General features: G+C 32.4%; 1 protein-coding gene across 1 annotated transcript in view; it reads left to right on the top strand.

Moving 5' to 3' along the window:
• Positions 1-13,577, top strand: part of PHIP (pleckstrin homology domain interacting protein) — a 113,200-nt gene that overhangs the window by 71,262 nt on the left and 28,361 nt on the right. Inside the window, exons 20-23 of the mRNA XM_012730986.1 lie at positions 2,831-2,971; positions 5,522-5,598; positions 7,971-8,202; positions 12,935-13,054. Coding sequence (XP_012586440.1) covers positions 2,831-2,971; positions 5,522-5,598; positions 7,971-8,202; positions 12,935-13,054 — 570 coding nt within the window. The remainder of the gene's footprint in view (positions 1-2,830; positions 2,972-5,521; positions 5,599-7,970; positions 8,203-12,934; positions 13,055-13,577) is intronic.

The following is a 13,577-nucleotide window of genomic DNA, read 5'->3' as shown; positions in this document are numbered from 1 at the left end:
TCCCCTTTTATTAACCGCTAGTAGATTATAGATGTACATTATTTCATTTTATAAAACTTAATTTTCACGAAATTGCAGAACTCGTCAGTGATCCTTTTAGAGTTTGTCATGTAATGTCTTATATGTGAAAATGTCTTATTTAAATTAGCCGTCACAACTAGCTACACTTCAGGAGTAAGGCTGTGTGTAGGGAGTAGTCTTAATGATAAAACATGGCTTCAAGGAGGAAACTATAGTGTTGGTGGATGGAGGAAAGGGAATTTTAAATTCATACTGTTTTATTACAGGTCTAGAATATAACTCTGACCCTTCCCTTATATCTACACAATCCTTTCTTTATAAGTATAAAGCAAACCTAGGTTTTTGCCCTTTTTTTACTCCTTCAGTGCAAAATTACCACCCAGTATATTTGTGAAGCTAGAACATGATAGAGAAGAAAAAGCCACAGTGCAAGTGGACAGACATAGCTTATATAGGGAAACAAACTAATAGGATGCGTAGAAAAGATATTCAAGATAGTATATAGGAAACATATAAGCATTTTTAGAAAAAATCCTATCGGAAATATTAGTATAAAAACATTGTTATTAATATAGAGAGCTCAGTGGATAGATTGAATAAAAGAAAAAACTGAAAAATGAGTTAGTAAGCTAGAAAGTCACATTTCCACAATTGAATAAAAAGGGCTAAATTGTGGGGCACTAAGGGAAATATATGTATTTCATTGTGTGTGTAGAGAGGGAGTTGGGGAAGAGAGAGCTGAAGAAATAGTGAACCAAAATCTCTAGAATTAGCTTATTCAGGTACATGCATATTATAGCTAAACGGAATAAAGAAGGAAATAGAAGAATTAAAACCTAAGTGTATTATAATGAAATTTGAGAACATCTAAAACAAAGGACTATCTTGAAAGTTTCTGAAAAGAAAAAGTAAATCACCTTAAATTAACAGGAACTTACTGTTAGACGTTTTAGTTTGTGTTAACAAAGTGTATTCCACTGAGCCACTCTACAGCCAGTAGTTATGGGGAAGTCACTAATCAGCACCTACACTAAGAAAGTTGGCTGTAATCCTAATATAATAACATTTGTGCCAATTTCTGGTTGAAATGAGTGTCCTAATTCATTCCAAGTACTAATATGCCTTGGTTCAAGGAATGAAAAATTACTTGTAAAGATTACAATGCCAGTGTAACCACACTGATTGACATTGTGGATTGTGTCTTGCCACCAATTCATTCATCTGATAAACCCTTGCATTTATCCCTCCAGGACATCAACAAAATTGGTGGTATTTGTAGTATCCCTGTGGGCCAGTGGAGAGTGGTGTTCTCAAACTTGGCATGGTGGCCACAATTGCCCCAGTCACCCTTACAGCTGAAGTTAAGTCTGAAATACACCAAAGTTTCAAATGAAACTTCCAGTAAATCTTCTTGGGGACGCTGTGGGCTTTATAAAATGTTTATCAGGTATTCCTGTCAGCATGTCTGGTGAAAAATAACCCACTAGTGTAAGCTGCTGCTTCACCACTCAGGTGATTATCCTGAGCCATCCATACAAATAAGTGCTGGCATTATCCCTGTGTTGGATTGTCACAGAGCAAACACAGCTTGCCAAGTTTAATAACTCAAAGGAGTTTTATCACTAGTTTGACAAAAACTGGAACATAACCCTGTCGTCTTGAAATTTGACGATGTTACTATTGATGATTCCTGGAAAGTCCATGTTACATTGAGAGCTTTTGTGATTATCCTTTTTTACATCATTTTGCTATTTGTGCTTAAAGGGAGACACAGTTGACAAAGCAGGGAACCAAAAGGATGCTGGAGCTGACAAAGGTACCATATCCACCCAGGAATCTCAGAAAGCTAAATGAGTAGTTTCCCTAACACTAAACAGTCTCAGAGTTGTTTCTTTAAAATGGCCATTTAAGTTGGGTAGTGATAAAGTAGTTAATGATAGCAATGAAGGTTAATGATAATGAAACAGTGACGAAAAGGAGAAGATATGTGTGTATGTGTGTGCACTTACAGGGTTGGGGAGGTAGGGTTACTGCATCAATACTTTTTAATAGGAACAGTTTGATCAAAAAATCTGTCACAGAATTTAGAGACCCCTTTAAATCAGAGTTTATTAGATAATTTTTTTAAAAATTCGTGTTTAATTATAGAATCAAAGGAGTGAGGACAATTACTCTAGGCTCAATGTTATTTTCTGTCCGTGCTTTAAAAACAGTGCTTTTTCTTGTACATAACTTATTGTATGATTTATTTTATGCTACAGTGTGTACATAAATCTAAAATTCAACTGTTTTTTAAAAAGGTGAGCTTCAGTATTTTCCCTTTAAATTCAGTATTTTAAAGTTGGTTTTCTTTTATTTTGGTATATATTCATGCTAGTTGTTCTCTCATCTGTTGCAGACTTCCCACTTTACCTGCAGCAAAAAAGAGACAGCTAGCCTCCTGTGATACTCTAGCATTTTTGTGGCAGGATAACATTGTGATCATCATTTTGGTTTTAGCTTGCCTCTTTGTTATATATGCCTCATAACAAATGGTTCTCTTGTCTGTTTTTGTAGATTTGGTGTGAGAATAGGAGGGTTCAGTGTTAGGCATAGTTTGTTACTTTAATCTTTGTATCAATATTTTCAACAAATGAACTTCATTATAACGAATAAACCTGTGATTTACTTTGTAATTTTTCGTGTTGGCACTAAATTTAATTTACATAGCATTACAAATAGGACTGCAATTTTTATAATTAAAAATACTTAAATTTTCTTTAAAAACATGCTTTTTAAGAAAACTGCAAATAAATTTACTTTTTTCTAGAATCATGCTCATGAGAATTTATTAGATCTTGGAGAATCCAAAAAGCAGCAGGGAAATCAACACAATTACCGAACAAGATCTGCATTGGAAGAGACTCCTAGACCATCAGAAGAGATAGAGAATGGCACTAGTTCATCAGATGTAAGCTCTCAACATAGTCATAAATTTATTTACATTGTTACTTAATTTTTTAATGACTTTCACATATTTTGATATATTGAATATAGCTATAATGGAAATAATCAATTTTTATGTTTTAGAATAATAATGATAGCTTCCATTTATTCAAGGCCTACTATATGTGTTACAAGGATGGCTCACATATTTATAATCTGAAATCCACAAAACATACAATTGCTCCTGTTTTATAAGTGAGAGATTTGATTCAAAGATATTTAGATTACACATTTACTTATTAAGTGGTAAAGCAGAGATTAAACCTGGGTTGGTTTTTATTTTTAACTCTATAAAAGCAGGCCTTTTAAATGGTACCCTGAAACTCTAATCTGTAACTACAATAACTAGTCAATAGACATCTGTCAATTTTGATTAGTTTTTAATCTCTACAACAGTTTATAACTTTCTTAGTACATTCCTTATGTATTATTATGTTTAATTATTTCCATAAATATAATTTTCCCTACTAAACTGTAACCTCCTTCAGCATAGATAATCAGTTTGCAGTTACAAGTGAATGATATTTCCACATAGAATGATCTCCCTTTGCTCCCCCAGTTAGATCAGAGACTGTGATCTTAGATATTAATTACTATACATTTTAGAATCCATGTTCTATTTTGCAATGTTAGACATACGGGATTTCTCTGAGTATATTCTCTATGGACAACATAATATTAACTCAAACAATGTATTCTAACCTCAATTTAGTAGTTACTCTTCTGTGGCTGTTTAAAAAGAGAAAATATGCTAGTTATATAAACTTGGCACATGGCATTATAGATGTACACACAAAATAAAGGCATGTGGGCTCAATAAAGTACAAGTTTATTTTACTTGATATGGTTCTTTTCAATATTGTCTTTAAAAATATTTTAATATGATTTTTTAGTTTACTAGAAACTTTTCAAATCTATCCATTATACATGAAAATACTACTAAATCCTTCATTTGTCTTAAACCTAAGTTTGTTTATGTCTTAATCTTTAGGGCATTTGAATACATTTCTAAGGAATATATTGAGAACAGAATATCATCTTGGGCACACTATTAATGGAAATAATCCTTTTTGTTTGTTTCAAATATTTTATACTTTGGTATAAATCTTTATAGAATGCTAGACATTTAAGCACTAAATAAATATACACTGTGGTCTGGAAGTAATCAGAGCACTAGTTTATTAGATTATTTTAGTTGTATTAACCAGAGATTAAATTTATTGAACTTGAATGGTTTTGATGTTTTCATATTTGCTTATTAGTTTCTTAAACTCTGGAATAGTTGATGTAATTCACACTTCTTCATTATTAAGATATCATCAAGGAAAACTTTTTTCCCCATATATACTGTTTAATTAATAAAGGAACATCTCAGTATTCTCTTGAATAATCATTTGAATGTGCCCAATAAGTAATAACACTGAAACATTCTTATGGGGAGAGTGTTAAAGCTTTGGAGTTTAAGTCATATTTTATTACTTGTTAATTATACTGCATTGGACAAATTTCTTAAACTTTGACTTCTTTTCTTTAAATGATTTGCTCCCCTTAACCATCAATGTTTTGTTAAGATAGCATAGGATAATATACACCAAGTATTTAGAATAGTTTCACTCATTATCAAAAATTTGATTAATGTTAGCTCCTATTTTTATTAAATCATAAAGCTTTTTGGAGCAAGGAAGAAATTTTGTAGCACCCCCCACCCTCCCACCCCAATAAAAGAACAATTCTTGTAAAGTAAAATACTTTCCAGGTAATATTTTACATTAGCTAATGTATGTTTACTAAAGAGAAACAGTTTTTGCAGTTTTTAATCCTTTACCACTGGATAAAATAATATCAAATTTGAAAATATCCCTTATCTGTATCATGTATAAAGCTGTTTTAATAATAATAAAAGTTTATAAATTTCAGCCTCTCAGGTCATCTGTAGATTAGAAAGTTTAAATTTTTTTTTAAATATTTATTTATTTATTCATATAGAACTGGGGTACAGGCCAGAGATGCGGAGGGTGAGAGGATTCACCAGAGACAGAATAGGGAGCGGAACAGGCAGATCAACGAAGTACACTGCTGAGGGGAGCAGCGGGCGGGCCATGTGGACTCCTCCGGGGCAGGCGGGAATTGAACTCATGAGGAAGTGGCCTAAGCTTCGTAGTGCAGTGCTTTAACCCGCTGCGCCACCAGGGAGGGCCTAGAAAGCTTAAATTTTTAAAAAGGCTTCAAATTTGAGTTTCTGGAATTTGGCATCATCCAATTTAGATACATTAACCATCTGAAAGATTGTTCTGAATCTGGTAATAATAAATATTAATTACATCTTTAGATACATTTAATATTAAATACATTTTATGATTTTTTAACATAAAAATTAAGGTCTGCAACTAATTTAAATCTAGTTTTAATTTAAATATGATGATATGATCGGAACTATTAGTTCTTACTGCTATTTTTAATAATCAGAATATTGTTTTATAAAATTACACAATAAAAAATGTATTCAAATACACAGGAGGGTGAAGTTGTTGCTGTCAGCGGTGGAACTTCGGAAGAGGAAGAGAGAGCATGGCACAGTGATGGCAGTTCGAGGTAATTTAATAAATATTTCCCTAAATATAAATATTTCCCTAGGTAATTTAATAAATATTTCCCTAAATATAACCTCAAGATTCATTTCTACCAACAACTTATTTCAAAGTCTCTTTGGAATAAAAGTTGTTCCTTCTTCAGAAATTCTTTGTAGTAGTCCAGATTATGGGAGATTTTATTTCTGACATATTTTCTCTAGTGGGATAAAAAAAGGTGATTATTGCAACTAAGTCCGCAAAAGTGATCCTTTTGATTGAATTTCTTGTTGTGGTTAATTTGTTCTTTCTTTTCTGAATGCTGTTTATAATACTGAACCACCAAGTAGTTTCATGACTGGCTTTGAGAAATATGTAAGCATTTAATGAAAGTTATAAAATCTTAAGTATATATTCCTAATTTGTTGAAATTCACTGTTTGTTTCAATGAGAATATACTTTATTCTGTCATTCCCAGCTCATTTGACTAAGTAAAATTTGCTTCAACTTCTTGTGCTAGTGATTCACAGTGTTACAGGCCTAATGGAAGTTTTTAGTAGGTTATTACAACTTTGTGGGGTGATAATTATGTTTAGTTATTTTACTTTTACCCCAAAAGTGCCAAAGTGGTAGAGGCTCTAATAATTCATTTTACCAGTTTTGGAATTATGAGCTTTTTTATTCACACACAATGAGTCCTAGTCCAGTACCCTTGATTGATATCTGGTAGTTTTCTGATTTTGAACAGAGCAATGATGGAAAATCTTACATTCATTTGGCTTGGCAGTAAAAATAGAGTTTGTCAGATCTTAAAGATTTTTTTTATATTGAATGAGCAGTGATGGCTTCAGCAGTCCAGGTCATTTATAGTAAAGGACATAGACTCTAACATTTATAGGTAATTGGCAGTAGATCTTCTGTAAGAGTTTTTTTTTAAAGATTTATTTATTTATTCGTACAAACTGGGGTACAGGCCAGAGGTGCAGGGGCGGTGACAAGATTCACCAGAGACAGAGTGGGGAGCAGAACAGGCCTACTGCCGAAGTACACTGCTGAGGGAAGCAGCGGGCGTGTCAGGAGAGGTCTGCCACGCCATGTGGATCTTCTCCGGGGCAGGCAGGGATCGAACTCAGGCGGAAGTGGCTTAAGCGTCTTAGTGCAGTGTTTTAACCCGTGGCGCCACCAGGGAAGGCCCTGTAAGAGTTTTTTTAATGCTTAAGAGAACGGTGGCCATGAGTATTTGCTAGGTATCAGTTATAGTGACCATAACTGGTGTTTGTATAAATAAAGGCCGTTTAGTTGAGAATAGCCTATTTATTCTTGAGTAGGTATTTGCTTTATAGATAGATTTCTAAGCATTCAATATGTCTGAATATATTTTAAGTTCATTAAAATCATTTCAAATTTAAAAATTAGGTCATAAAATCTTACTTGTAAATACCTTATTTATTTGTTATATATGGTGCTTATTTTTGGTGAGGTAAAGGTAAATACCTATCAAAGACTTTGGGGGTTTGGAGAGAGGTGTGGTAATGGAAAATGGAATAAGATTAAAAATAAGTCCTGTCAGTAAAATTTTTAGAGGAGTTAGTTCATACATTACTTATCTAATAAGCAAACTGATCATTGATATTAGCACAGTATACTATAGATAACGTTGATTCCTTTAAAGCACTTTATTGTAAACCTACAGAATCAAGTAATTACTCTTATGTACTAAAATTAAAACAAGATATTTTATTGTGTGACATCAGTTCAATATAACTTAAGTCAGCTAAAGTAAACTTTTTTTAAAAAGTAGCAAAATTATTAGTAGTGATTCATAAAATACTATGATCTGAATCATGGCATTCTTGGAATTGTAAGACAGACATTAGGTATAGGTAATTGCTGAGTTAAGTTTGCAGGGGTAATCTCACTGGGCAGGGATACTTCTGACACTGTCAGTTCAGTATCCATTTACCCTGAAGGCACCAATGTTCCCTCATAGCAGTTCACCTTGCCGAGAGCTTCTACTCCACTTCAAAAAAGGAATATATTCCTCCACCCTGGATAACCTCCTGTGCTATCCAAGCCTGCGCTGACTCTGGAAATGAGAAATGGTGCCTTCCTGCTTCTTTTTATAGGCCTTACAATATTTTGAACATAATGTAGTATTCATATCAGTATTTTATTTTAAAACTATAGTATCTTAAAGTTTTTTTTTAATTTACACCTACAAAATTATGAGAAAATAATTTGGTTATTTGAAAGCTAAAGAAATATTTTTAGTTCATTTAGTATGCATGTACTATTCTGTCATTCCTCTTATGATTTTACTTTACATTGTTATAATACAAAGTCTAAAAGTATATTTTTGTGAGTGTTAATTTTTTTTTTAAATACTTTTTCTTTTAGTGACTACTCCAGTGATTATTCTGATTGGACAGCAGATGCAGGAATTAATCTGCAGCCACCAAAGAAAGTTCCTAAACATAAAACCAAGAAAGCAGAAAGCAGTTCAGATGAAGAAGAAGAATCTGAAAAACAGAAGCAAAAACAAATTAAAAAGGAAAGGAAGAAGGTAAATGAAGAAAAAGATGGACCAGTATCACCAAAGAAAAAGAAGCCCAAAGAAAGAAAACAAAAGGTAGAATTTTTGAAATATAAATTAATGTTTTCTGTGAAAATATAAAGCTTGCATGTGAAAAAGTGCAGTTGAACATAAACATTAGTGAGGTATACCAGCAAGTAGTAGTACAAAAATCTTAGATGTATGCAGTAGTAAATTATGCTAAAATGTGTTTACTCAAATTGTAGGTTTTTACCATGTGACAGTACAGAAATGTAGAATTCTCATATTCTAAATGTGAAACATTTAATCTTACAATAGCAGATTTTTCTTGAGAATTCAGTGGTGTTCATTTATTTATAGAAAATTGCTATAAAACTGCAGTCTATTGATTTTTTTAATTGGCTTTACTTTTTTGCTAATTGCATTTATTGTTATTACTATAAATAATGGAAAACATAGGGAGAACATTGCCTGGAAAAAGATTTGTTATAGCTGACCATATGCATGTAGGAATCTTAGTGGGATAAATACTGTTGTAACAAGTCTTCATTAATTTACAGAGCATGATTTCCCTAGATCAGTAGTATTATTAGTTTGATTGTTAAATCTTTACTCCGTGGATAAGTTGAGACAGATCAGAGAAAATAAAAGATATGTATTATAGAAATAAGATCTGTCTGTACTTATGGATTTGGAATTCTTTTAAAATATGAACTATTTAACTCTATAAAGTAAATGAAAGGGACAGTGTATTCTACTTACCAAAAGACTAAATGAAAGGCATATTTGTTTAAACAAAGGGATCTTTTTTTGTTTTTAAAAGCTTTGCCATTTTTAGAAATAAATATAAGTTCTTTTGTAGAGTTAAATACCAGGCAGACTATAGTTTTTTGGTTTTTTTTTAAAAGATTTATTCATTTATTCATACAGAACTGGGGTACAGGCCAGAGATGCAGAGGGTGAGAGGATTCACCATAGACAGAGTGGGGAGCAGAACAGACAGATCGACGAAGTACACTGCTGAGGGGAGCAGTGGGCAGGTCAGGAGAGGTCTGCCACGCCATGTGGTCACCTCCAGGGCAGGCGGGAATCGAACTCATGTGGAAGTGGCTTAAGCTTTTTAGTGCAGTGCTTTAACCCGCTGCGCCACCAGGGAGGGCCTAGACTATAGTTTTTAATCCATAGAGAGCTTTGAAAGTTTTTAAGAATGCATCTCTGCCTCAGTTGAATTCTTGTTTCAACTTAATCAGTTACTTTAATTTGGATTCACAGCCTGCTCTTCTTGTCACTACTTTGCCTTTACCTAAGATATATTAAAAAGAATACCACACATTTGCCCACTATTTTTCTATTCTGCATTATCAGTGATAAATGTAGATTGATCCATTATTTTTTGTAGTAGACAGATTGGTTAAAGAAAACTGATTACCCATGTAGTCAGTCATACGTATGTCTAATAAGGTAAACTTTTCAAGATTGTTTTGATGAGCTTTTGAGGTTTGTAGCATGATGTCCCTGTGAGAAGATATGTCTTTTGTCCCAAAAGTACAATTTACTCTATAGGGTCTGCCTTGATTTGATAATTGTTCTACCTATGTTTTCCATTATTTGTACTAACAACAATAAATGCAATCAACTAGAAAGTTATTGATCAACTCTTGGCATATTTTAATTTCACTGTTTACTTATAGTTACAGGATATATCCACTAGTAAATTTACGTGGGAGCGATTTTAAATATTGTGAAATTAGGATATTATAGATTGTTCTTTTGTTTACATGGTTTGGTGTAGTCTATCAGGAATTAACAGTAAGAGGAAATTGTTCTTATTATTTAATCATTTTCTTAACTCAAACATAGTATTTCCCTTTTGATGCACAGTTATAAAGTTGGAAAGTAACAGGTCATTATAAGTGTTTGATAGTGTACATCTTAAAAAATGAAAATGTTTTTATGTGACTAATTCTCTTCAAGTTAATTAAGAGAAATACCACTAAGGTAGATATCAAAAATAGTTTTTAAAAAAATTTTGAGAGATTTTATAATGTCATTTCAAATCGTATTTGACATTCTTTATGCTGTTAAGAAAGCTGGAATCCATAGTAATAGGTTTTTTTCAAATGCTTGTGGTTTATAAATCAATACAGTGAACTAAAAGTTTAAGATTGGAGTACTTACTGTAAAAACACTATGTGGCAAATAAGGTGCTCATATGAGTAATCAAATAAAAACAGAAATATCAAATGATTTATTATCCTTAATTGATAAACTGATTTTTAATTATATTGTAGAAATTGAGTTGGTACAGCTTATATTAGTTTCAAGGTAAGGATTCCAGAAGAAATAAGATTTCAGGTTGACCTATAGTACTTTTCATAGCTAGAAAGTGAAAGATGTCAGTTACCTGTTTTTCAAATCATGAGACTGAACATTTTGAGGAATATTCAGTGCATCATCACCTCCTAAATGGTTGTACTGAGTGAGAAAAATCTACTATAACCCAGAATTCTTGGTTCTTCAGGATCTACTGGGTAATAAGATTTATCTTTATGATTCTTGCTATGCCATCGTGTTATACTGTTCACACAGATAGTCTCTTTTTGTGAACAATTTTCAGGCCTTTCTTCCTCCCACCCTTTTTTTTTTTTTTTTTAAGTCACGGGACACTTTTTCCAAACAATCTTTAACCCATAACCTCAATATATAAAAGTGGTAATAAACACTGTTCAGATGGCATATGACAAAATCTCAGAGCATAAGCAAAACTTATTTTCTAAGCTTTCCTCTCGAGCCTGTTGCATTCCAGCTTTCTTCATCCCAGTGGTGACTTTTCTTAATAGTTGTTTTGACCGCATTCTGGTATCATCAATTTCCTTTTCTCTCATATTCTAATACCAGTCCATCAGGAAATTTATCTATGTTCTAAATATGTTGAATACTTGACTTTCCACTACTTTCACTATCATGATTATATGAGCCACCATGAACTGTGATTTACATTACTGCAGTAGCTTTCCATCTCTCCTACTTCTACCCTTTTCTAAGAATAGTTTCTAAAGTAGAAATTAATATACGTTCTCTGGATAAAGTCAACTGCTCTGCCATTCTATCATAGTCATAGACAATTCTTTAAGAAGTGAATATATCTGTCTTTCAATAAAATTTTTGCTTGTAAAAGCAAACAACAGGTAAACTTTGACTATAGGTTGTAAGTTGTATATCCCTGGTCTGATGCATACAGAGTAATCCTTTTAAAATATATTAAATCTGGGTCTCCCTGGTGACATGCACTGTGAAACTGTCTGCAGCCACTGTAGCATAAGTTCAATTCCTGGCCAGGAGGTATTGCAATAGATCTCTCCTGTCTTGCCCACTGCTCCCCTTAGTAGTATAGTTCTGTCAGTCTGCCTATTCTGTTCCCCACTCTGTGGTGAATCCTCTCACCCCCTGCACCCCTGGCTTGTACGTGCATAAATAAATAAATCTTTTTTAAAATGAAATATATCAGATTCTAGTATTCTTCTGCCTAGAATTTTCTAATAACTCCATCTCCCATACAGTAAATCTTCACATCCTTTATCCCTACTTTGCATTTCAAGCACAGTGATCCTTCTGTTTGACAGAGAGACAGCAGGATGTGGTTAATAAAATGATGATTAATGTTGAGTATCCACTCTACTGTGCTTGCTGCAAACAGTGTTTTCAGATATCCCTTTACATCGCTTCCTTTTAGTGAATTTTAACTATTTGTGATTAGTTTACGAACATTGAATCCAAACATTTTTAAGTAAATTAGATAAAATTTATGTAGTCATAAATAATACTAGGTTTCAAAAGCTCTTAGGAAGCTCATTTGTTCAAAGTTTAAGGTAGAACTTCAAGATCATTTTGGCCACACGTGGGCGACAAATAGTTAAAAAAGCTTTTCGTGGAGGCTTAACTATTGTTTGAAAAAGGTTTATTATTATTTATGCATACAAGAACTGGGGTATAGTCCAGAGGTGGGGAGAGTGAGATGATTCACCAGAGAGAGAATGGGATACAGAACAGATGGACTGCTGCTGAGGGGAGCAGTGGACAAGATAGGAAAGGTCTTCTTTGTTAGAGGCCTAGCTATTTTATCTGTGATAATCAAAAAGTTAGAGACCTCATGGCAATATTGTGTTTGAATAAAAGCTTTTTTGATTAGAAGATTATTGTGAGATAATCTTGACAAGAATGGGAAATGGTTACTTCTAAAAAGGTGAGGTAGAAGGTAAAAAGAAAATATAAAAGGAGGACTGTGTTGTTGAGTTATACAGAAGTAAAAGCCTAGTCTGCACAGTAACCTCTGTATCTTACACTACTTAGTCCATGTAAGATTATCTTGTTTAGTTCTAACTAACTTAAAATGACTAGGATTTTTAAAAAAGAAAACAAATGTATTGATTTGTTACATGGAATACTTATAAAACTGAAAAAGTGAGAGAATTTTGTGATGACAGGATGCTACACAGAGCTTTTACTTTGGAGTTTATGAAAATACCTTATCACCAAATTTTGTTGTAACTATTGTCCACAGAATTTTGGTTTATCTAGTACTATTTTTATGCTTGATTTGCTGAAATCTTATTTGGCAGCCATTACTGTCATCTTCACAGAATAAGGTTTTTGATATGTAAAGAATATACATTTTTGCTCAAAAATACCTTTCCCTTTTTTAAAAAAAAATGAAATATTTGATTATATTTTCATAATTATTGTACAGGTAGGTTGATAGAGGAATGCTTTTATGATAATATTATTTTATAATGTTCTAAATTCTTAGAGATTGGCTGTAGGAGAACTAACAGAAAATGGATTGACATTAGAAGAATGGTTACCTTCAACATGGATTACAGATACTATTCCCCGAAGATGTCCGTTTGTACCACAGATGGGTGATGAGGTACTTTAAAAACTTTAAGTTTCCTATATTGGTATCTTTCTAGTAACCTTAAACATTTTGTAGCTCTTGAAACAGTACTGCAGCTTTTCATAAAGTATCATATCTAAATGTTTATAGCTTCATACAAAAACAGTGTAATTAGGAAAACTCCAATGATAATCTAATTTGAGACAATGGAAATTTGGTGGCGTTTTAAAAATTACTATGTATTTTTAATGAGGCTTTTATTGCAGGTTTTCTTTTTCAAATTAAAATACATTAAATCTTTTAGCTTAAGAACTTAATTATATAAATGGAAGTTGGCATTTTATTTTCATTCAATTTTATTTCATAAGTGTTTTTAAATACCTTCAGTGTTCATAATTTGTATATTTATCTTTTTATAAATGTTAAGATAAAAAAATTTTTTTAAGAAAATGTGATTTACTATCATTTTAGACTACATACTTAGGAATTTGAAATTAAAATGAGAGATTTTAAGTGAAAATTTCCTACTTAGGACTTCATGTCTCCTCATTTTATG

This window comes from Condylura cristata, unplaced genomic scaffold, assembly GCF_000260355.1.
Source record: "Condylura cristata isolate star-nosed mole 26May11 unplaced genomic scaffold, ConCri1.0 scaffold00001, whole genome shotgun sequence".
NCBI classification, from domain to species: Eukaryota; Metazoa; Chordata; class Mammalia; order Eulipotyphla; family Talpidae; genus Condylura; species Condylura cristata.
Note: the sequence above shows the minus strand (reverse complement) of the source record. Positions and strands in the feature narration are given on the sequence as shown.